At 41.9% G+C, this 23,012-nt stretch overlaps 1 protein-coding gene across 3 annotated transcripts; it reads left to right on the top strand.

Annotated features, from left to right (window-relative positions):
• Nucleotides 1-31: 31 nt before the first annotated feature.
• RBM18 (RNA binding motif protein 18) lies at nt 32-21,973 on the top strand. 3 transcript variants are annotated; one of them, XM_021691252.1, is made up of 6 exons: nt 32-171; nt 3,071-3,199; nt 11,142-11,268; nt 14,660-14,746; nt 16,453-16,538; nt 19,930-21,973. In XM_021691252.1, the coding sequence occupies exons 2-6, from the start codon at nt 3,087-3,089 to the stop codon at nt 20,087-20,089; spliced, it is 573 nt and encodes a 190-aa protein (XP_021546927.1). In that variant the 5' UTR covers nt 32-171; nt 3,071-3,086; the 3' UTR covers nt 20,090-21,973. The 3 variants fall into 3 exon arrangements, with proteins under 3 accessions (XP_021546927.1, XP_021546928.1, XP_021546929.1); XM_021691253.1 differs by having other exon boundaries at nt 64-171; nt 3,081-3,199; XM_021691254.1 differs by lacking the exon at nt 14,660-14,746 and having other exon boundaries at nt 64-171.
• Nucleotides 21,974-23,012: the final 1,039 nt, after the last annotated feature.

Raw genomic sequence — 23,012 nt, 5'->3', positions numbered from 1 at the left:
CGGCGCGGGCGCCATGACGTCATGGGGCGGCGTGGCGGCGCAGGCGTAGCGCGTCACCGACGGCCTGGCAGGAGGCGGCGTTGAATCGGACGCGGTTGGAAGGCCGTCGGGCCGTGGAGTCGGGATCTGCTTCTGGGGCATGAGCCGAGGGGACGACGCCGAGGCCACGAGGTGAGTCCCGCCGCGATGCGCCCCTGCACCCCAGCGCGGGCCCCGCGAGGGGCTCGTAGAGCAGGCTGCCCTAGCAAGACGGCTTCTCAGGCCCCGCCCCGGATTGTCCCGCCGCTAGCCCGGAAATAACAATCCGAGAAATGACCCATCGCATCTGGGAATTCGCGGCCAGGAATCGGGAAGCCGGGGTTCCAGGCTTGACCCTGCCGTTACCGTTAGCTTTAGGAACAAGTGGCTTTGCTTCTCTGGACTTTAGTTTCCCCGTATGATTGATTATTCCTCCCTTCCAGGTTGTTGCAGGTCAGATGCGAGGATAGATAACAGCGTTTTGTGAACTCTTTTAATCTAGGGGGTTGTCGCCATTGCAGACCTAAAAGATTTTGATAGTCGCATGCCATCTTGATCTCATTACACTTTACCGTTCCTCAAAAGGCCCTGGGCTGAGCTGTCATAGATACTGTCTCATTTAAGCTTCTTAACGACCCATGAGTTAGGGATAATCGGGCCCATTCTAGAAAGGAAGAAGAAACGGAGGCTCCAAGTGGAGCCTCATTCATTCATTCAGTAAATATCGAGCACCAGCCATGAGCCAGACAGTGTACTCAGTGCTGGGGATAGAACTATGATCAGGACAGGCAAGGCCCTGCCCTGTAGAAGCTTACATTCTAGTGAGGGAGACAGAATATGGAATAGGAAATAATATTGAATTAGCATTATCTGGAAAGGAAAGGTGGCTTTGATAGAGTCTAACAAGGAGCTCAACTCTTAGGGAAAGCTTTTCTGAGAAGACACTTACTAAGTCATGCAATAACTGGGTACAAAAGCCAGGATTTGAATATAGATCTTTTGGCCCCATATCGTATACTCTTGCCACCAAAACATGGTACCCTCCTGTGATATTAAGTAGTTGTTGGTATTGCTGTTTTCAGACATGAGAAAATCAGGAGGTCCTGTCATTGAAGCCTCATCTCAATGTTATGTTCTTTAGAGAGGCCTTCCCTCTCCACTAATTCTGAAGTAGTCCGACCCCGTCTCCCTGTCAAATCACCTTGCTTAATTGTGTTTGCAGCTGTCAGTAGTTACTTACATATTGCTTATTTATTTTCCTTTTTGTTTTTTCCCCCCCGCCCCTCTTCCAAATACAAGCATCCCTAGCGGAGACCTTGTTTGTTCACTGCTCCGTCCCCAGTATCTAGACAATGCCTAGAAATAGAAGCTCAATTTTTGTTTTGTTTTGTTTAATGAATGAATGATCTGTAGGAAAATAGGAGGAAAGGAAAGCAGGGAGAAGACAAAATGTTTCTCCTCCTCTGTTTCCACTCCTGAGATTCTGTTTCTGTGTGTTTCACCTTTCTCTCAGGAGGCAAGAGCAAGATCTATAGCTTATTCATTTCTCTATTTTCAGCACATAGCCCTGGGTTTAGCAGTTAGAGTTGCTTATCATGCATTGCTGAACAGATTGAACATGTGAGTGAGAAAGGAAGAAGAATACCCTCACATGTGGGGCTAGATAAACATGTTCAACAAACACGTAAGGCCCACCGTGTGCTAGACTTCATAGGCTCTACTGAGATGAATAAGAGGTAACGGCAGTGTTCAGTATATGTCATCTGTTGTTTTTGAGACGTTTCCTGCAGCACTGACCTCTGAGGCACATCTGCTTACATGATACACATGGTTCCTATGTGTATTTTAGTTCTGAAGTCTGACACAGCCTGCCATCTTCCCAGCTCTTTTTTCTTTCTCTACCACATTATACATTTGTTAAAGCTTTATTTTACATCTGTCATCTCATTTTTGGCCCTCTCAGCAACGTTAAGTTACAAGCAGGGCAAGGTTTGATATGTAGAGATGAGGAAACAAGCTTAGAGAGAAGTGACTTCCAGTGGAAATGCCAAACTTTGAAACCAGGTCTTCTTGACACCCAGGTTTTTTCTCTTGCCCCTATTGTCTCCATCATAACCCTCATCCTCCCTTCCAGGATGGAAGACTAGTAATAATTTAAACTAACTTTAATTGAAAGCTTCTTAGGTGCGATGCATTGTTCTTAACGCTTTGGGTGTGTTAACTCAGTAAATCCACACAACTTTTATGAGGTATTACTCCATTTCAGAGATGAGGAAACTGAGGTACAGGATGGCAGAGTAACTTGAACAAGGTTACACAGCAAATAAATGGTGCAACTGGAATGACTAAGGAGGAATTAGTCTCTTCTTCTGAGTCTCTCCCAAAATATTAAACATGATACTAGTGAACATTTATTGATTGCTTACTGCTGTTAGATGCAGTGTTTAATGATTTTTCATGCACTATCTCTAATCTTCGCAACAGCCCTATAAGATAAGAACTGTTCTCTCCATTCATAATATGAGGAAACGGAGGCTAGAGTGTTCAGATTATTCTCCATCAAGTCACACAACCAGCTTTCAAACCAAGTTCTAACTCCAAAATCTACGGTCTTCAATTTCCTAGATTGCCTCTTTCATGAGGAAGACATGTATGCTGCTCTTTCCCACCCATCTCCTTCAGTGCCATTAAGACTCTTCTTTCTGGTGATTTCCAAGACTTGTTTTGGGTGACAGTTTTTAAACTGGAGTCATGTGGTAATAGAGCCTTTGGCCTCCTGCCCAGTCTGCCTCTGGCTTCAGAAGAGGAAAACTGTAGTTTCTGCACACAGAACCACGCCCCTTTCACCTTAAATGGAAGCTTTTGCACTCTGGCTGCCAGAGGAGCTGTCCCAAGGGAACTGGTGCTGGGGCCCTGGTTGTGGAATGACTGAGGCCTTTGAAGAACTGGCCAGAGCTTGCCCTCCTTGAATAAATGTTTGTTAATTGAATTTGAAGCCTCATGTTCACACAGTGTTGCTCCTCTCCTGCCTGAATGTTCACGTTTCCTTTAGTTTTTCATAGAGATTGATGGAAGCAGAAACCAAAACTCTTCCCCTGGAGAACGCATCCATCCTTTCAGAGGGTTCCCTGCAGGAAGGGCACCGGTTATGGATTGGCAACCTGGACCCCAAGATCACAGAGTAAGTCTAAGTCCTCTTAAGTCATTACCTACAACACTGGGATGTTTGCACTGATAACGTTCAGAAGAATTTTCAAGAGATGCAGGATATATTTTGGCCCTTTTGTTTATGTTTTAATTATCTTTGAAGGGTATGTGCTTTTGTTACTAACCTGTTATGTTGACATTTTTCTCACGTTTGAACTCTTCTGCAAGAACATAGGCTTGGGTATTGTTTAAAACATATACCTCTTTTTTCCTATTTGCCAAAGATGTTTTCCTGTTTTCACCAATTTGAATCCTTGTACCCAGTGACACAGACATTATTTTCTAGAATCAGCCCACAACACACTTTCGTTCCTCAAAATGAAGGAACAAGCAGGAGAAGTCTCAGTACCTTCACAAACAGGCAGACGGTACCACTTGGTTGTAATTCATGTGAAGCAGCCATGGAACCATAGAAGGTCAGAGCTGGAAGGCATCTTAGAGATCACATCAGTCCCTTGGGTTTTCATTCAGTCGTGAAATGATGTGAGTGCCTGTTGTGTGCCGAGTGCCCCTTTGTGCCTAGTGCCATGCTAAGCAGTGCTCTGACTTTTTAAATCTGAGGAGCCTTGTCTTAAAGTAACCAGAACCTGTTTATAAAATAAAAGCTCAGAGCTGCTCTGATTACTGGGGAGGGGAGGGCGGGGAGAGGTCCGCCCAAAGCCTTTTGGCAACTGCCACCCTTTCTTTGGTGGTAAGTTATAGGACTCCGTGGAGCATACTTTTCAAGTGAAAAGCTCTGATATGATCCAGCTCCCTTATCCTACAGGAAAGGAAACTGGGGCCTAAGACATGAAAGTATCTTGCTCAGGGTAACAAAACTAATTAAATTGTCCTGACTCCCCACTCTTTGTACTGTGGCCATTATGGTGGAAAGTAGTTTCTTAGCAGAGAGAATCAAGAGGTTTTTTTCTTCTCCTAGTTGCTCAGTAGGTACAGGGCTATGGTTGGTGGCAGGATGGTTAAGGAGTGAGTAGATCGGGCTCTATGGGATCAACGCTTAAAGCAAGCGTAGAGTATGCCATCAGTCCTAAAAGTTACTCCCTTTGGAATAGTGTTAAAGGCAGGGTGAGAGGAGACAAGAGAATCCACTTATTTGAATCAAGGATGAGAAGAGGTGTATATAGGATTGGGATTGGGAGAAAGAAGGGGATGTGAACTAATGGATCAGGATCATAACAGAAAGTTTAGTTCTTTAATCCTGCTCAAGTTGAGATCAGCTAAATATAGATAACTTTGGTCCCTCTAGGAATTATGATGCCATTTAAGATATGTTGTCCCCCATGTTACGTTGCCTTGGTCACTGGGGCCCTGGAATGAACTGTGCATTTATTTTGGTTCTCTTTATGGCTTGTGGCTTTGAGGATGAATGTGTGAATCAGCCAAACCTCTCAATCATGTCTGTTGATCAGAGAAGCTGTTTCCATCATCTAAAACCCAAGCTATGAGGGGATGTTCCCAAGAGTGGTTTCCATTCCCACCTCTGCTTGTGTGCATGGAAATCTGGAACATGGAAACACTGTTCATTGTTTTGGCTGCAATTCACTGTAATGAGACTTGTTCTAATTGTGTCCTGCTGCTTGATAGGAAGATTCAAATAGGCATCTGCCCCCTCAGTTTATGTCATAAGTTGGAGTATATGAATGTTTTCTTCAGTTAGAGCATTAACAGGAACATTGAAAGAAAACTTTCCTACTCGTATCTCTGCCCTTTTTATATCAGGCCGAAGGTGGACCTCACATACTGAACTGCAGATCAGGGCTTTGCAGGGTCTGCCTGTGGCTTCCCTACCAGTGGGTCACCTGCGATTTTGTTTACTCTTTTTCTTCTCTGGATTCCTTATGTTAAAACATGTTCTCTCCCAAACAAACTGATTTATTAAATAGTAATAAATTTCTTTTTAAAGATACAGCCCCCCTAATCATAGCTATGGTTAGCATGGTATGCTTAGTATTATCTCATTTAATTTACTTAATCACAGTAAAGAAACCTAACGTGTTAGTAAGGTAGGTCTTATGGAAATATGTGATTTCCTTCCAAGTTTTTGAATTACATAAACTTCTGGATCCTGTTCCTCTCAAGGTGGGTAATGATGAGCCTAGATGAATTATTAAAATAGTCATTTCCAGACATGGTAGGATTGGGTGTTGTAACTTTCGTGAATATGGGGCACCTGGCTTGTAGTCCAATCTCAAAGTATTTGAATCCAGATCTTTAACTCTAATAACTCTTGAGAGAAGTTTGCAGATCATACTCCAGTTTTCATAATTAAACTGACACCCCACCCATAAATTGCTGCTAGTTCCTGCTATTTCCCCCTTCAACACACTCTTATCTCTTTCCTGTGCATATCCCTGCTCTTTACCATCCCTCTTCCTGATCTCTTTTATAAATGGATTTGAATGCTCTTATACAAATGGTCTCTCACCTCTTGTTAGAAGACAATACATAGTGTATATTTATTGTCATGAATGGTTATAGGGGTATATAAAACAGTGGCAGTTAAAAAAAAAAAAGATTTTTCCACTCAATTTTTCAAAGTTTATTTTGTAATTAATTCGAGTCCTCCTGTGTGTATGTGCTTCTTAGTTATTAATCTGAGTCCTGCTCAAGTTACCTGGGACGTCCCATTAATCTCTTCCCAATGGAATATGCATTGTTAACCGACTGTCTAGCACTCCGATATTCCGCTTCATGTTGATTTGTGTTCAGTATTTTGTGGTTGCAATATTCACAATTTCATGGCTATGCTAGCTGCCAAAAATACCTGTACAACTAAATAGGTCTTAGAGGTTTAGATTTAAGGGAATGATGACGTATTATTAATTGTGGAGGTAGCAGATCCCAAATCCATGTTCTTTCTACACTATTCTGATTCCTCCCAACTATATTTCGCTTCCTATTTCTTACCTGTAAGGTAAGAATGTTCAACTAATGATCTGAACATTTCTTCTAGCTCTAGTATTATATTACTTCCTCTTACTTAAGCTCATAACAACCTTGTGAGGCAAGTAGAACAGATAATATTTTCCCTGTTTTTATTTATTTATTTATTTTTAGGTAGGCTCCATACCCAGCGTGGAGCTCAGTGCGAGACTTGAACTCACAACCCTGAGATTGAGACCTGAACTCAGAATAAGAGTCAGACACTTAAGCAACTGAGCCAGCAAGGTGCCCCTCTTCCTGTTTTATGGGACAGAAAGAGTTAAGTGGGTTGACTTAGTATACTGAAAAGTAGTTAATGATGGGACTAATCTCCTATCACCTAATTTTGTGCTCTTTGCATGGATATTCTAGTAGTCCACGTAACAGAACAATCATAAACTAAAGTGTCCTATTCTAAATTTTAAAATGTAAGGACTTCTGTTCAATTGTTGTGGGACCCAATCTAACCATAGGGTAAAAACCGTACCTCCGAATACCATTGCTAGTGCCTGCAGCAGAGAAGCCAAAAAGTTAATGTCCTTAGACATTATCTATTTTCCACACTGTGGTTTCCTCTGAAAGGATTAATACCGGCTTTCTTTTTCAAACATTAAATGTGCTACGTAGAAAACCAAATTAATAGCCACTGCACAGTTCATAAGGAGAAGTAAAGAGCAAAGCCAGCAGAAATTCTAAAAGAAGGAGCATTCTTTTTTTTTATGTTATGTTAATCACCATACGTTACATCATTATTTTTGATGTAGCGTTCCATGATTCATTGTTTGCGTATAACACCCAATGCTCCATGCAGAACATTCCCTCTTTAATACCCATCACCAGGCTAACCCATCCCCCCACTCCCCTCCCCTCCAGAACCCTCAGTTTGTTTCTCAAAGTCCATAGTCTCTCATGGTTCATCTCCCCCCTCCGATTTCCCCCCCTTCATTCTTCCCCTCCTGTTATCTTCTTTTTTTTTTGTTTAACATATAATGTATTATTTGTTTCAGAGGTACAGGTCTGTGATTCAACAGTCTTAAACAATTCACAGCGCTCACCATAGCACATACCTCCCCAATGTCTATCACCCAGCCACCCCATCCCTCCCACCCCCCACCACTCCAGCAACCCTCAGTTTGTTTCCTGAGATTAAGAATTCCTCATATCAGTGAGGTCATATGATAAATGTCTTTCTCTGATTGACTTATTTCGCTCAGCATAATATCCTCCAGTAAGAAGGAGCATTCTAGAGGGTGTAAGTAGAAGTAAGAAAGAGTGGGTGAGCAGAGTATCAGGAGGACCTTTTTGACTAAAGGAGAGGTTGAATACTAAGTGACAGTGAAACAGTAGTTGGATAGATAGAATACTATCAGATAAATACAGGGTGTTTAAAATTTACTCAGACAAGAAATTTGAATTTCTTGTAGAAGAGACTTACTGTGGGTATTTAGCAGGATACTGACAACATGAAAGTGATGTTTTAATGGAGAGATGAGACATCAGTATGTAGAGTGGGTTGGAGGAGCAAAGACTAACGATGAAGATTAACTAGAAGAGACTGCCAGAAACCAGGCCTGTCTATCACCTAGGTAGAGAGTGAACTTGGAAGCCAGTAGGTGAGTCTAAAAGATGAAGAACATGATTACAGATCAGAGAGTTGAAGATGACCCTGATGTTCCTTGCCTGAGAAATGGAGACTCATGTCAACACTGACTGGTGGAATAGCTGGAAACGGCTTCTGTTTGTGGAAGGGGGTGATCAGTGTGGGTTATACTAAGTAAAGTTAAAAGCAGTGGAGAGCCATCCAGGGGGAAATGTCCTTCTGAGGCCGACTTTCAGAGATGAACTAGAACAAAAGAGGAGAGCGTGTGCATGGATGTGTGAGAACAATGTGTTTACCCCTAAAGAAACCCTGGTTTTCTCAGCCCGTTCCTTATTTTTCCATCATGATTCATGCTGCTTTTTTTTAATGCCTTCCTTTGCATGAATCAGCCTTTACTGTTTGCTACTTAAATTTGAAATACAGTAATACTATTTAATAACCACAGAAAGGAGAACATAAAGACCTAGCAAATAATAATTTCTACATTTATAAGAAATTTTTCTCTAAAACAAATTATGCATTTAAAACAGTCTTAAATGTCATTTCATTGACTTCCCAGTGCCTACGCATCAAATTGAAATTCCCTCACTAACGACACCAGCGTCCTTCATAGTCTGTCCGCTACCTGCCTTTCAGCCTCATCGCTTAACTGCCCTACCCGCACTCTCTTCCAATGGAGCAGGCTCTTTTTCACCTTTATGTCTTTGTACCTGATATTCACTAACCACCACATCCCCTGCCTCTTCATCTGTGTGCTCATGTATATACGTCTATGTGCATATCATAGTGTTTTGCGATTTTTTGATTGCATATATCTCTCCTCTAACCAGAATGTGAGGTCCTTGAAGGCTGGGACCTCGTTGTATGCATCTGGATAGCTCAAGTGCCTAAAACAGTTTTTGACAAGTAATAGGTGTCTATTTTAACATTTGTGTAGATTAATTACTTCTGCACCATTAGGCAGGAAGGCCATTTTCAAGACCCAATACAGAAAGCACTAAGTTGCAGAAATATGTTGGGGCTGGTGTACTAGCTCCTGAAGCCGCAGGGCCCACGTTTCATTAAGTGAAGCAAGGCTCTGATGAGTAGTGAGCCCTCCCATACTTCAGCAACAGATGAAAGTGCTTGCAGATGTGAAAGCAAGATTCTTCAGGCTTTTTTCACTATCAGAGCTCACAGTCCCCATCTCCAGGAAGCAAAATAGTAAACATTTCGTTCCTTTTGTTTCGGTGTTCCGATAATTTCAAGAAATTATCAAACAAGGAAAGAAATCCTGGAGAAGTTGAAAGACACAGACCTAAGCAGATGTTCCTGGAATCTTAAGGTCGCACTTCTCGGGCAGAATGTATTTGTTAGCTTTTCAAAGAATAATCTGTCGGCATTTTTTTTTTCTGAGTAAATTAAAATTCATTTCCTAGGAAATGCCGATCGCCTTACCTTCCTGCTATTAAGCGGAATGGAGCTGATGAAAAGATGACCAGCCCACAGTAGCCCTTAGATTGTTTTTCGGAAAAATGGGTTTGACCCACCATTCATGGCAACTAACACATGGGCATAGTAAGTGGAAGATGCAGCTGTGAGTTAAAGACCTGGGGGAGGGGCACCTGGCCAGCTCAGCCAGTGGAGCATGCAACTCTAGATCTCAGGGTCATGAATTCGAGCCCTAAATTGGGCGTAGAGATTACTTTAATTAATTAGGGCATAGAGATAAATTAATTAGAGACCCAGGGGAGACTCTTCCAGCCCTTCTGTCTGTGCATTCGAAAGGCTCACCCTTATTGTACGCCTACTCAAAAATCAAGTAAAACCAGAAATTTGCGCATGAGGTATCTCCCTTTCTCCTGAAGAATCACCTCCTCCATCCTCACTAGCAGCTGAAGTCTCCTGGTGGGAGTTGAGAATTTAAAATCTTAGGGGGTTACAGTTTTCCCTCTCAAAACCGGTCTAAAGACCAGATTAATGTCCACAATATGCCTTGGGATCCTTGTAGTCTGCCCCAGTGCAAGACCTGTATTATGTCTTCCTTGCTCCACTGTCAGGCACCTGATCCAGGATAATGGGCTTGCTTGTTGATGTGCATTAGTATCCAATTTAATATGTATAGCTTATGGTCCACTTCATATCTCTCTGCCTCCCAAAGGAGATTCTTACTCAAGAACAAAATCTTGATGAGTTTCTCCTAGAAAACAGTGTGAATATAAATGTGGCTATAAGGACAGCCTTACGGACTCCCTGTGGGGTAGAATTCCCAGTAATAACAGATTTAGCATGTGGGCTGATACCTTTTTAGTATCACAGGGACAGCATTGTTTAGAGAAAGCCTTGACTCCATTTGAATAGTGTGGAGGATGCCAGGAGGAAGGCCAAAGGAAAAGGAAACGGGAGAGCTGTTGGTTTGTCTCACCCTTACATCAGATGACAGGAAGTCGGAATTGAGATTGGCCACAGCAACCTGTTAAGGCCACATCTGTTTGAATAACTTAAAAGCTCTGTAGAAACCAAATAAGTTTTAGAGAAAGGAATCCAAGAAGAGGACGAGGGGCGGAATGGCAAACACGAGCTTAGGGTGAACTTCCTGCCAGGAAAAAATTTCTCCTGGGCCATCCATATTCTTAAATCGACCAGGCTCCAAAGTGTAAACTGTGTTAAAGCAACTGAGGTGGATTAGCTTCCCACAACTGGGTGATTTATAGGACTGGCCAGGTTCCCCTGCCCTCTGTGAGAACAGCCTCAGGCACGTTGTGGTTCCACATTGTCCCTAACTGTTCAGTCACATCAGGGATTGAAACTCACAGGCACTTATGGAAGGGCCACTAGCTGTGGTTTGGTTTTTGGCAGAGCTTCTCACAAGTGCAATTCGGACCTAATGATTAATTATGAAATCTATTACAGAAGTCCTCCAAGGTTGTTTTTCTGTTTGTGTGAATGTGTATGTGGTTGCTACTTTACTTATTTTTGAGATAGGGTAGGTTTGGCGTTTGGAGTGTGGGTATGCGTTCCTGATGGAGTTGTAGTTATTCACAAATACTAGTTTGTTGCCAAGAAATTAAAAATAAATAAATCGACACTATTTTTGAGCTTTTCTCCCAAAGAAAAACAAATGGTGCTTGTGGGCCAGACAGCTGTTTGTTAGGTGTGGTTTTTTGTTTGGTATTTTTGTGCTGGACAGACGTATAGCCATGACGATTCGAGTTCCCATTCCAGATAGAGGCAAACAGGTCTGTTTGCCAAATAAACTGACGCAGCAGTTTGGAAGAAGGCAGGGGGCAGGGGTGCGAGATTCCCCCCCCCCCCCCCCCCCCGGGTAAATTATCTCCTGCTTTTATCTCACACTTGAGGCCGAGTGGCTGTCCCAATCCCCAGAGTGTGCTCATGGGCCGTGCTTTCTCTGCAGATACCACCTCCTCAAGCTCCTGCAGAAGTTTGGCACGGTCAAGCAGTTTGACTTCCTCTTTCACAAGTCCGGTGCTTTGGAGGGGCAGCCTCGAGGCTACTGTTTTGTGAACTTCGAAACTAAGCAGGTAATGAAACCTCTCCCCTCTCATGGTGCTTCTTATACTCCCCCGCTTCTTTCCGCATCTCTCTCAACTACTTAGAATAGTGGTGCCTTGTGGGCAGGAGCCGTGTCAGATTCCTCTCTGGGTGCCTTGCCCTGCGTCCTGAAGGAGACCCTCGCTAAACGAATGAGTGAACAGCTTTCAAAATCTACCCTCCGCAGGCTCCTGGTCTGAGGCGGCTGACCTACTTTTCTGACCAGATGCTTTGGGGTGCCCACATTAAGCACGTGGACATCCTCCTCCCTGTTACTGGTTTGTTCCTTCAGTGGCAGGCCAACAAAGCCTCCTTTTCTTTCAATAGTTTTGCCCCGTGGTGCAGAAGCCCTCCCTGTGTGTGGTGAGCCACCCACAAACTCTTTTATTTTGATTTGTTAAAAATGTACCCTTCTCAGTGTCTCAGAACAACTGCATACAGATTTGAATTTACAGGAAGGAGGAGAGCATTCAGCTTCAACCAGGATATATACATGTATCTTCTTGCAGTAAAATTATATCCTTTGGGTGGACATGCCTTGATAAAGAATTTGAATTTGAATGTTATTAAATACAGACATAGTGTTTAAAACTCTCTATAACTTTATTAGTCACGTGGAAGGACATTGCCTAGTTATTGTTGCGTTAATAATCTATTTGGATGTTTTTCTTGTTATAAAAGTAAGATATGTTAATTGTAGATGAAAATACAGATAAGTGACTTTACTTAATCAGCCCAATATGCAGAAATAAGCTCTGTCAATATTTAGTTATAGATCTTTCTAGTCTCGTCTTTCTTTAAACATTTTTTTTTTTTTTTAAGATTTTATTTATTTATTTGACAGAGAGAGACAGCGAGAGCAGGAATACAAGCAGGGGGAGTGGGAGAGGGAGAAGCAGGCTTCCCGCTGAGCAGGGAGCCCGACGTGGGACTCGATCCCAGGACCCTGGGATCATGACCTGAGCCGAAGGCAGACGCTTAACGACTGAGCCACCCAGGCGCCCCTCGTCTTTCTTTATATTCACACACGCATACACACGTATGGCTTAGAGCACGCAAAGAAGATCACATCATCCTGTTTCCCACTCGAAGTATGTTAAAAATTTTCTGTCCTCTTACTACACATCCAGATAACATTCTATATCGTGATATTGTGGTTTCACCAGTGTGACTACATATTTGTAAAACTTCACTGATATAGAGCTTTAATACATACATTTTGTTATATGTAACTTAGACCCTGGTTTAAAAATGAGTCAACATCATTTTTGTTGACTGCACAATATTTCATCATAGGAATATATGATAAGTTATTTGACTAATCCCAATTGTTAGCTATTTAGGTGGTCCCCAGTGATTCACAAGTGTAACCGGTGTGCTAGTGAATATCTGCATCCTTCTGATTATGTTCATGCATACGTGTATCTGTGGACATGGAGCCGTGTCAACAAAGGCCTTGATACGACTGCCAGTCACCTTCAGGCAATGATGTATCAGTATGTTCTGAGGCTGTACGAGAGTGTCGTTTGTCCTTATCCGTCCTGGGGATTCTTTCAGTTTCCTCTAACTTTTGCAAATGAGATAGGCACTAAGTGATACGTTGCTGTCCTAAACGGAGGAACTGGAAGAATGCTGTGTATGGTTAGCATTTTTAAATACTTTATTCTTTCCTAATGATAGAGTGTGATGAGCGTTCTTGCAAACAGCTAAAATCAGTGGTCATGCTGGGGCTTAGATATTGGTTTTAAAACACTGGACTATACGTCACAAAGCCTAGCTTCTGTTGCTGGCTCTTCTATTTATTAACTTTGGGCAAGTCTCTTAACCTCTTTTGGCCTCAGTTTTCATTTAAAAATGGGGATTAAAAATATCTTCCTTAGGGGCGCCTGGGTGGCTCAGCTGTTAAGCGTCTGCCTTCGGCTCAGGTCATGGTCCCAGGGTCCTGGGGTCGAGCCCCACATCGGGCTCCCTGCTCAGCAGGAAGCCTCCTTCTCCCTCTCCCACTCCCCCTGCTTGTGTTCCCTCTCTCACTATGTCTTTCTGTCAAATAAATAAATAGAATCTTAAAAAAAAATATATATATATATATATATATATATATCTTCCTTACCTTCCAGAAAGTTGAGAGAATAGACAAGGGTATATAAGAAAATACCGTTGGCATTTAATAATGCTGTTGAATACATGAACCCTGAAGTGACATACAGAGATAGGAACTTGTTTTTGAAACATTTATCCCCTTGCTGGCATCTTAAGACTGCTGATGCTGTAGAATCAATAGAGAGTACCGTGTAAATTCTACTTGACTAGAGGAAACTTAAAAGAAGAGTAAAACATCTCTTATCTGTCTAACTGCTAAGCAAGGATGTCAGTGACTATCCAATGGCTGACACATAGTGAGCACGCAGATATTTGTTGAATGTCGTGCTGGTGAGCTCTGGAGGGATAAGAGAATCGCCAGTAAAACCAGACTGGAACGCCTGCTGGTATTACACTGCGATCTCGGATAGGTTCGTCTTGTTCCTCTTCCTGTTCCTTAAGGGCTTCTGCACCCCTGGTAAACATGGGTTATGCTTGGCTGAATGCCTCATGGATACAAATGGAGCAGAGAAGGTTTGGCAGGATGGAAAAGTACGACCAGGCTTCCTGGGAATGTCCATAGAGTGACTCTTACCCAGTTTCAGGAATTCCTTTTAACCTTGTTGCTCCTTATCTGATAGGGAAAGGGTCAGGGAACCTTTGGCTCCAAAAGCCAGGTGCATAGATTGGCTCACACAAATACCTTGCTCACAGGCTCTTTGACTCATTCCTGCTTTTTCTTTTTCCGACCTGGTTTCCTTCACTCCCATATCGTTTGAAGCCATTACTGTTTCTCACTTTGGACCCAGAGTATAAGCCCTAGTCTAGGGTATATCGTTCCAGGATCCCTGGAGGGGAGTAAATTTCTTAGCACAGTAGGTCCTAACAGACGGCAGTGTATAGAAAGGTATCAACTAATAAGAACAATCTGCTAACATTGATTGAGTGCCTACCATGTGCTCCGTGCTTTCTTTACGTGCACTCTTTGACTCCTCACAATAACCAATGAGGAACAAGTAGTAGTATCCATATTTTATAGATGAAGAAGCTAATATTCACAGAGATTAACTGGTAGTAAGTGACAGAGAGCCAGGATTGGCGTTCTTGTTTGACCAGCTTCACAAAACTCATACCCTTTCTGTTATTCTGCCTTTCTTTCTTTATTGTAAACCCTTTGCGAGTTGTTTATCAAAGGCAGTCTGTTTAGGATTGCAGCCATCCGAGCTCGTGAGGCCCTATGAGATACATACAGCTAATTAGGCATTGGAATTTTTGGCTAACATCCGTCCCTTTCCCGGACAGGAAGCAGAACAAGCCATCCAGTGTCTCAATGGCAAGCTGGCTCTGTCTAAGAAGCTGGTGGTACGGTGGGCACATGCGCAAGTAAAGGTATGTCTCATGGGCTGGAAAGACAACATCAAGCTCACCCGAGATGAGTTTTCCAGAAGATAGTTGTCCACTTACCCATTTGCATCCCAGCCTCTTCACATCTGGAGCAGCCGTACTTTGGTCTCCTACTTCTATTTACCATGTGTGTTGCCAGATTTTTCTTTTGAGAAACATCTCAGGAGGGATTAAGTTCCTTCATTGTTTCTCTCCACATACCCACAGATTCTGTTTTTGATTGATTTTTCCATGTGGCTGATGTGTATACTCAGACCTCTATCGTGTTTTTGGTGGGGGTTGTTCTTCGGAGGAAAAAATGTATTTATTTTTAAAATTAGTTGCTTTAGGCATTATTAGACTCTTCCCAGCCTTTCAGTTCTGTGGAGAGTTTGAATATGTTTATCCTAAACACTTGAGAAATGGGTAGTTTGTATGAGTGCTTAAAGCACCAGCATCTCATTACTCCAGACAGTTTGAGAGTTATTTGTGGGACTTTGCCCTGTCTGTATTGTCTCCAAAGCCCGAGAACTGGCCAGTCGCCTTGTTCATCTTATAGCCGGTCTCTTGGGAGACTGCCCTGGAAAAGATATGACCATGTAAAAAAAAAAGAGAGAGAGAGAATGGCATCTGTTTTACCTGGCACAAAGGTGTGGAAGTCTGTGGACTGGAGCAATCCCAAGAGTTTATCCTCTCCCTTCGTGGTGGGGTCTTGACAGACCTGCCTGTGAAAAGATCTGTGACAGTTAAATTTGGAGCTTTGGTCTTTAGCTATAGGAGCATGGCTTTTGATCAGAGACTCCCTACCCATAAAGCTTCCCAGTAAACAGTCAGCAATTAAACACTTGAGCTCAGAGTCCAAACTGAAAAACAGAGCTCAGACACTTTGGGTCCTGAGGATCTCAGGTCATCACGGAGCCTTCTCAATTTCTAGGACACATTGCCTTAAAAATAGAAACAACAGAGAATTACCAAATGCTTTTTTACTCAAAAGAAAATCAAGTCTCATTTGCCAAACTGGCTGTCGTTTTCTCATTCTGTGTCTCATTGAAAAGACACGCAAGAGAAATCATCCTTCATTCCTGTCTTTCATTTGAGAATCTCGATGCCTTGTAGTTCTCTTCTCCTACAAGTCTTTTTGACCACAGACTCCTGATTACTCTTTAGTATTTAATTTACTTTTTGTAAGAGGTGTATAATTATCTGACATCAAATTAAACTACCCTTTTGCTATAGGATGTTTGCTCTATCAGTGGCTGAAAGCTGTTACTACTTTTCTTCTCCAGTCAGGCCTGTTGAGAGTGGAATGTTATGCTTGGTACTTTGCAAAACTCTAGCAAAATTTTTAAGTGTTTTGAATAAAGCAAAGTAAATATTGTAAGAGGTGATATGTGACAGTTAAAACAAGAGCGTAGGAGGGCAATCGTATTGTATATTTATACCATCTGTGAATTTGAAAGTTGAAGTTCTTTCCCTCCAAATAAGGAGGACTAGTGGCTAGATGGGAAGCTTCTTCTAAACTTCTTTTTCTAAATTTATTGCTTTTAGGCCAAAACCGTGTGGAGTTTTGTCTTAATTCCAAATGTAAAGCAGTCCTCAGATTGTCTAGAAATACACCGATGATACGCTGGTGGGGTTGGAGTTTCTGAACTTACGCACTACAGTCAAGGACTGGTTTTTGCTCACCCAAGTGATGTCCCTTCTTCTTTCAGAGATACGATCATAACAAGAATGATAAGATCCTTCCTATCAGTCTTGAGCCATCCTCAAGCACGGAGCCCACTCAGTCTAACCTAAGGTAAGATGGTGTACTGTAGAAAGACACAAGTATTCCCCAAGAGCGTGAGGCACTTCTTCATTCCAAGCCTTCATTCATACTTCAGTGAATCTTTAGACTCTTAATTTAGGATAGAATCTACTGACTTTTGACATGTTGAGAGATGTGTTCAGTTAGTCTCCAGCATGTGTACATACCCTCTGCTGGCATACCCCTGAGATCCTGTACTTACAGAATTCATGCACTCAAAAAAGGCTGGCTGGACCTGCCACATAGCAGCCAGTGTGCTGGGCCCTGAAATCCAAAGGTATGTCAGACAGTCCTTACCCTAAAAAGAAGCATTTTCGTGAGACCTGAAGTCTCATTGGCGTTTGTCATCGTCCACTACCTCCCCCCACCGTGAGTTCCTTTATACAGAGTGTCATCGGTCTATAGCACCTTCATTCTCTGTGCTGCGTTTCTGTGGCAGCAGCAACTGCTGGTTCCAGTGTGCGCAAATCGTCAGTTACTTCTTCGGAGTTAATTCGAAACAGAAGGAACGAAGGGCTGGGTGGAGAAAGGGGAAGTTAAGTGGATGGTTGAGCAGAAGTAGAGGGTTTTGGGGTTTTGTTTTGTTTTGTTTTTTCCCCTGCGTTGTAGCCTAGGGAGAGATTTTAACAATAACAATAGCCAGGATTTATTGAGGTTACTCTAAATCAGGCACTGTGCTAAACACTTCACATGCCATATGTCATTTGATTATAAAAATTCTGGTAAAAGCACTGTACTGGGCATCTTACCTCCGAGGAAACTGACGCTTAGCAAGGTAAACTATCTTGGCCAAGACCACCAGGTAGCAAACAGCAGATTCCAGATTCAAAGCTAGGCCTCCTGGACTTCAAAATTCAGTCTCTGAGTTAACTACTTCAAAGAAATTTAATGCTGTGAATGCAGGGATGCAGTTCTGAAGCCTGTTCCAGGGGAGGGAAGGCAGCTCTGTGAAGGACATCAGTGTCCTATAAGGGTTAGAAATCAGCGTGCAATCACAGAGTCAGGAAAACGATGCCTATGTGGATGGAGGACTGGACAGCAAGCAAACTACCTTTCTGGTGTATTTTCTGCACCAGACAAAACACCAAACATAACAGATCTCACTAAGCTGTAGGGGAAGGTGACCCTGAAATGTTTTCAGGAGCAATAAGGTTAGCAAAGTAAAATTAATTTTATAGTTAGTAGTTTAATATCGTTGACTTATTGTTTTGTAATACTTACTGAAATATTTGATTTAATATTTGATAAGTTAAACTGTATATATTACAAATAAAATTTAATAAATTTAATATTTATGGTAAATATTAAATGTAATAGTTAATATCATTGATCTCTTAATTATGTGCTCTTTGAATATTTTCTGCTCCCAGAAATTAAAAAGAAATATATGATGACTTCTGTAGGTTCACTGGGAACCATATCCACTCTGCTGTTTTCCCCATAAAGTTTGAACCTCCGGGATCACAAAATTTTATAAATCCGATTCCTGTTGGGAAGAGACCACTGCATTTATGCTTGGTCCTCTACACATTACAATGACGTGTCTTTAGTTTTCTTTTCAATGTTTGCACTTATCCTAGACAGTCTGGTGTTTTCCATTTATTTTGTAATCCAGAGAACCTCAGCTTACATCTTTCTATTAACATCTATACCTAATTAGAGAAAGTTGTCATTTCGTGTCCCCTGCAGAACAATGGCTGGCTGTCCCGTTAATGGAGGAGGTGCCGGAATGCATCTTGGTAATACCTCGGTGTTCTTTTTAATTGTAACTTAGGTGGTTAATTCTACACGGGCCATGTATAGTTAGTTATGAATATGTGCAGCAGATGCACACTTTTTGAGGTTTCTCTAAAAGGCCATTGTAACATTCCCTTCCAAGTTTCTCTCCCTCTCTGTAGACCACTGACAGCATCGAGAATGGACAGGGGACCATGGGTCCTAGAATACCCACTGCCTGAGGGCTTTGCCTTCTGGTCCAGGGATGGCAGGGACCTCGGTCGGAAGGGAATTCCTCCCAACTTGTGCAGTGTCTCCTCGCCCCTTCTCTCTAATACAGGGCTGCTCAGCTCCCAGCCTGATGGAGAGAAAAGAGCAAGGGCTTTGGTGATAATACACCAGGCTTGAATCCTGGCTGTGGTGTTAGCTGTGTGAACCCTGGGCAAATGACTACCTCTCTGCATTTGTTTCTTTATCTATAAAATGTGGATATTATCACAAAGATTAGAAACAATATGGGTAAAATTCTGGGCCCAGTGCCTGGCTCATTGTAAGCACTCCATAAATGATCGCATTTAGAAACACCTATTTATTAGTAAAAAAAAGATTTTGTAGGATTTCCAGCATGTGTTTTCCATTATTATTCAGTGATTCAAAAAGTGGCACAGTGTAGTAGTTAATAGAATGGGGTCTGCAATCTGATTGTGTTTAAATCTCAACTCTCCCACTTACTAGCTATGTAATACTGGGCAAGTTAACCTTACTGTGCCTCAGTTGTTTCATCTGCAAAATGAGTGTGACCTACCTTATAATGTTTTCAATCCTACGTGAATTATTTTTTCCAATTTTTTTTTATTGTGGCAAAAGACACATAAAATAGCATTTACCGTCTTATCCATCTTAGGTGTACAGTTTAGTGGTACCAAATACGTTCATAATGTTGTACAGCCATTACCACCATCCATCTCCATAATTCTTTTTATCTTGCAGAACTGAAACTCTATACCCATTAAATACTAACTTCCCATTCCCGCCTCTCCCAAGCCCCTGGCAACCCCCATTCCACTTTACGTCTCTGATTTTGAATAGTTTAAGTACCTTATGCAAGTGGAAACTGGCTTGTTTCACTTAGCATAATGTCCTCAAGGTTCATCCGTGTTGTGGCGTTTGTCAGAATTCCCTTCCTCTTTAAAGCTGAATAATATTCTGGAATGTGATATGATACCACATTTTGCTTATCCATTCATACATCGATGAACGCTTGGGTTGCTTCTACAGTTTAACTGTTGTGACTAATGCCGTTGTGAACAAACATCTCTTCCGGACGCCACTTTCAGTTTCTGCATGAATTAATCGAGTGCCTGCTGTCTGCCAAGCACTAAGGTGTCAAGCAGTGTTTGTGTCTGAAGATTAAATGTAGCCATATGCGAAGTACAGCTAACTGTGTCTGGGTTGTGAGTAAAAATTTAATAGATGGTTCAGGTTTGATCTCTTTGTTAAAATGTCACTTGGTGGGTGTGTGTTTTATGTGAAATATTTGCATATTCATACTTGAGTTACCTTGTTGCTTCTGTGATATGCATAAAAGGCACAAGGAAGATGAGATACACGAGTATTTCCTGAATGCACCCAGGCCCGCTCTGATCCTCCGCTGTCCTTTTTTCAGTGTCACTGCAAAGATAAAAGCCATCGAAGCAAAGCTGAAAATGATGGCAGAAAATCCTGACGCAGAATATCCAGCAGCACCTGTTTATTCCTACTTTAAGCCTCCAGATAAGAAAAGGACTACTCCTTATTCTAGAACAGCTTGGAAATCTCGAAGATGATGATTATGAATTAGGGTAGCAGCAAAAGCAAATTGCTCTCCGCACCTGAAATCCTCTGCCTTTGTACTTTGTCGATGTGAATGGTACTACCCAACAGAGCACAATCACATGTTAACGTTTGGTAACTTGATATGTCTGGATGTTCTCCTGGATGAGTTTCTTCCCTGAAGTATGTGTGGAATTGAGCATCGTCCAGAATAAATGGGATTGTATCCAAAATTGTGATTTGAACACTGGGATGCTCTAGTTGGCTGGTTTGTTTGGATTTGTAACTTCAGAAACATTATCTAGTACGCCAGAGAGAAAGGCAAACATAAAAAAATGTTATTATTTAAGTCAGGAAACTAAATGTATTAACGTCCGTCTTAAAAAAAAAAAACCAGAGCATTTTTCTGTGCTCAGATGTCTTTACAACATAAAGAAAAAGTAAGAGGGAGGGAAGTGAGCAGTTTTGAATCATGTTGAGAACTATTGTTCCGGAATTTATTATGGAAATCCCTCCAACTGGACTAAAAACGTCCTTGGCAAAAGGGAGCTGATTCTTTGAGCAAATGTTGTGGTAATCTGTTTAAGAATTACGGTTACTGTTTCAGAATCCCAGTTAGGAAAGCGTGGTGTATATCCTAAAATTGTTTGCATCAACACAACTGTAGATTCAAATTTAGCATTTTATACCACAATGGAAGTTCTATCTGGAAATCCAGCTTTTATTCTATAGTGATCATTTTTTAAAAATCTAAATAATCCTGCCTTCTATAATGCCAAATGTTGTTATTAATGTGGGACTTTTAAAATTGCACTTATTGCATGAGATTGTTTTTTATAGCATGAGAATGTTCTATTTGGAATTGTATCATGGTCAATCTAAATAGAAAAGCAAAATTTCTTTGAAAACCTGATCGTTGCTATATTGATCTCTGTCAAGCATACTATTTATGAATAATTATGTAGGGTCTTTGTTGAAGAAATTGAACTGTCTTGTGCAGCATGAAGAGGGGACATGCAGGGGACACAGAAAGTCAACGGAGCAGGCCCGACTCTGGCACCAAGGATTGTAAAATGACCTGGTTTATGTAGTTCTTAAAGGCTTGAAAGACTGCGTGACTTTAGAATGATTCTTCCTTCGTAGAACATTCTTCTGCCTAGGTGTGTTTTGCCACTTGGAATTTCTTAAACGTAAGAACAGAGAGAGAAAAATAAATCCGCAGATGTGGGAGTGTGTTTCTGTCAGCAGTTTTGGTCACTTCGGTGCCAGGTTGACAGGCTGTTTTCACTGGGCAGCACCTTTGCTTCTTTATCAGGTAAACCATTTTGCGACCTAGGCGCCATTCTTAGTGATTACGGACACCTTACCATGATCGTTCCTGGCAAGAGGAAGCTTTCATTTTTAGGAATTCCAAGTCTTCCTGTGAGCGTAAGTGAGTTGAAGACACTTGAACCAAATCTTGAGCATAGTGAGGTTTCAGAGTTCACAGAACTGGTTTAGAGAAATTCTCATCCCCTTTCCCAAGGTAAATCTTTTTAGATATCTTTAGATATTAAATACTTTCTGCATCTATTAGCTCGGTGTGTGATGCAAGTAACTCTCCTTCCATTTGAGGGATAGTTCAGGGAGACGGGAGGATTATCTCCCATTTTTCTGGTGACTTCTTAAGAGTACAGAATTCACCATTTTATCCTTACGTCCTCAAAGGGTTGTGGTGGAGTAGGACTTACTTAATGCAAAATAGTCTTCTATTTTTAATAGGAACCTAGAAAATACTTAACTTTGAATTATCTAGCGTTGTTTCCTTTAGAAACCAGAGCTATTTATTTGTATTTAAAGCAATGTTTATTATTTGTACGGATTCCTAATTCCTCTGTGTGAATAAATGCAAGATAGTGTCTGTGTGGTTATGTCTTCTCTCGTTTATTTTCTGGAATAAAGACTACAGTCCTCTGGTAGGCTCGTTTCCCCTGGGGACTTGGGCTGGGGTGTCTAGGCAGGGTGCTTCTCTAAGTGCCTTCTCTGTAGAAGGCTCTGGCTAGAGGCGGACCTCAGAGACCGTTCTTTCTACCCGCTGTGCCTGCCTACTTCTGTTATTAGAGATGAGAAAGAGACTAGTCGTTCCCACAGCAAACCTGACCATTTGAAAAGAAGCCATAAGTGGAAGTCCGTGAAAGTATCACACTGGGTTTGGTCCTTCTTTCAGAGTCGAGGTTTCAAAGAATAAATGTATGTGTCGTAAATATGCTGAAAGCAGTCTGGAGAAAGGGTTGTAAAATACCAGGGTTAACTTGGCTGACTCACTGAAATTACAAGAGTGGGGGCGCCTGGGTGGCTCAGTCGGTTAAGCGTCTGCCTTCGGTTCAGGTTGTGATCCCAGGGATCAAGCCCCGCATCGAGCTCTCTGCTCAGCAGGGAGTCTGCTTCTCCCTCTCCCTCTGCACCTCTCCCTGCCTCATGCTCTCTCTCTCTTTTGCTCTGCACTCTCTCAAATAAATAAAATTTTGAAATTACAAGAGTGAAGAATTGAAGGAAATATTCAGGAAAGAGGTATGAGCTATATTCGTAATCTCGGCTCTGTTCTATCAAATGCAAAACATAACCCGAACCAGTGGACATTCTGTAACTGGCATCTCCGTGTTGCGTAAGAGGAAAGGTTTTCCAAAGCATGTAAAAAATCAACAGCAAAAGTTTTTTAAAACCAAATATTCCAGAGCACTGTCTCCTGTTTATTAAGTTACATACAGTTAATTTCTTTTTTTTTTTTTTAAAGATTTTATTTATTTATTTGAGACAGAGAGAATGAGAGAGACAGAGAGCACATGAGAGGGGGGAGGGTCAGAGGGAGAAGCAGGCTCCCTGCCGAGCAGGGAGCCCGATGCGGGACTCGATCCCGGGACTCCAGGATCATGACCTGAGCCGAAGGCAGTCGCTTAA

Source organism: Neomonachus schauinslandi, chromosome 13, assembly GCF_002201575.2.
Source record: "Neomonachus schauinslandi chromosome 13, ASM220157v2, whole genome shotgun sequence".
Taxonomy (NCBI): Eukaryota; Metazoa; Chordata; class Mammalia; order Carnivora; family Phocidae; genus Neomonachus; species Neomonachus schauinslandi.
The sequence above is the reverse complement of the archived record's forward strand: the minus strand, read 5'-3'. Positions and strand labels throughout refer to the sequence as shown.

Excerpts from the sequence above, each read along its gene's own strand:
- RBM18 (XM_021691252.1), top strand. The coding sequence starts at position 3,087 with ATGGAAGCAGAAACCAAAACTCTTCCCCTGGAGAACGCATCCATCCTT. Across the intron at positions 14,747-16,452 it reads GGGCACATGCGCAAGTAAAG|AGATACGATCATAACAAGAA; the intron begins GTATGTCTCATG and ends TTCTTCTTTCAG. Across the intron at positions 16,539-19,929 it reads CCCACTCAGTCTAACCTAAG|TGTCACTGCAAAGATAAAAG; the intron begins GTAAGATGGTGT and ends TCCTTTTTTCAG.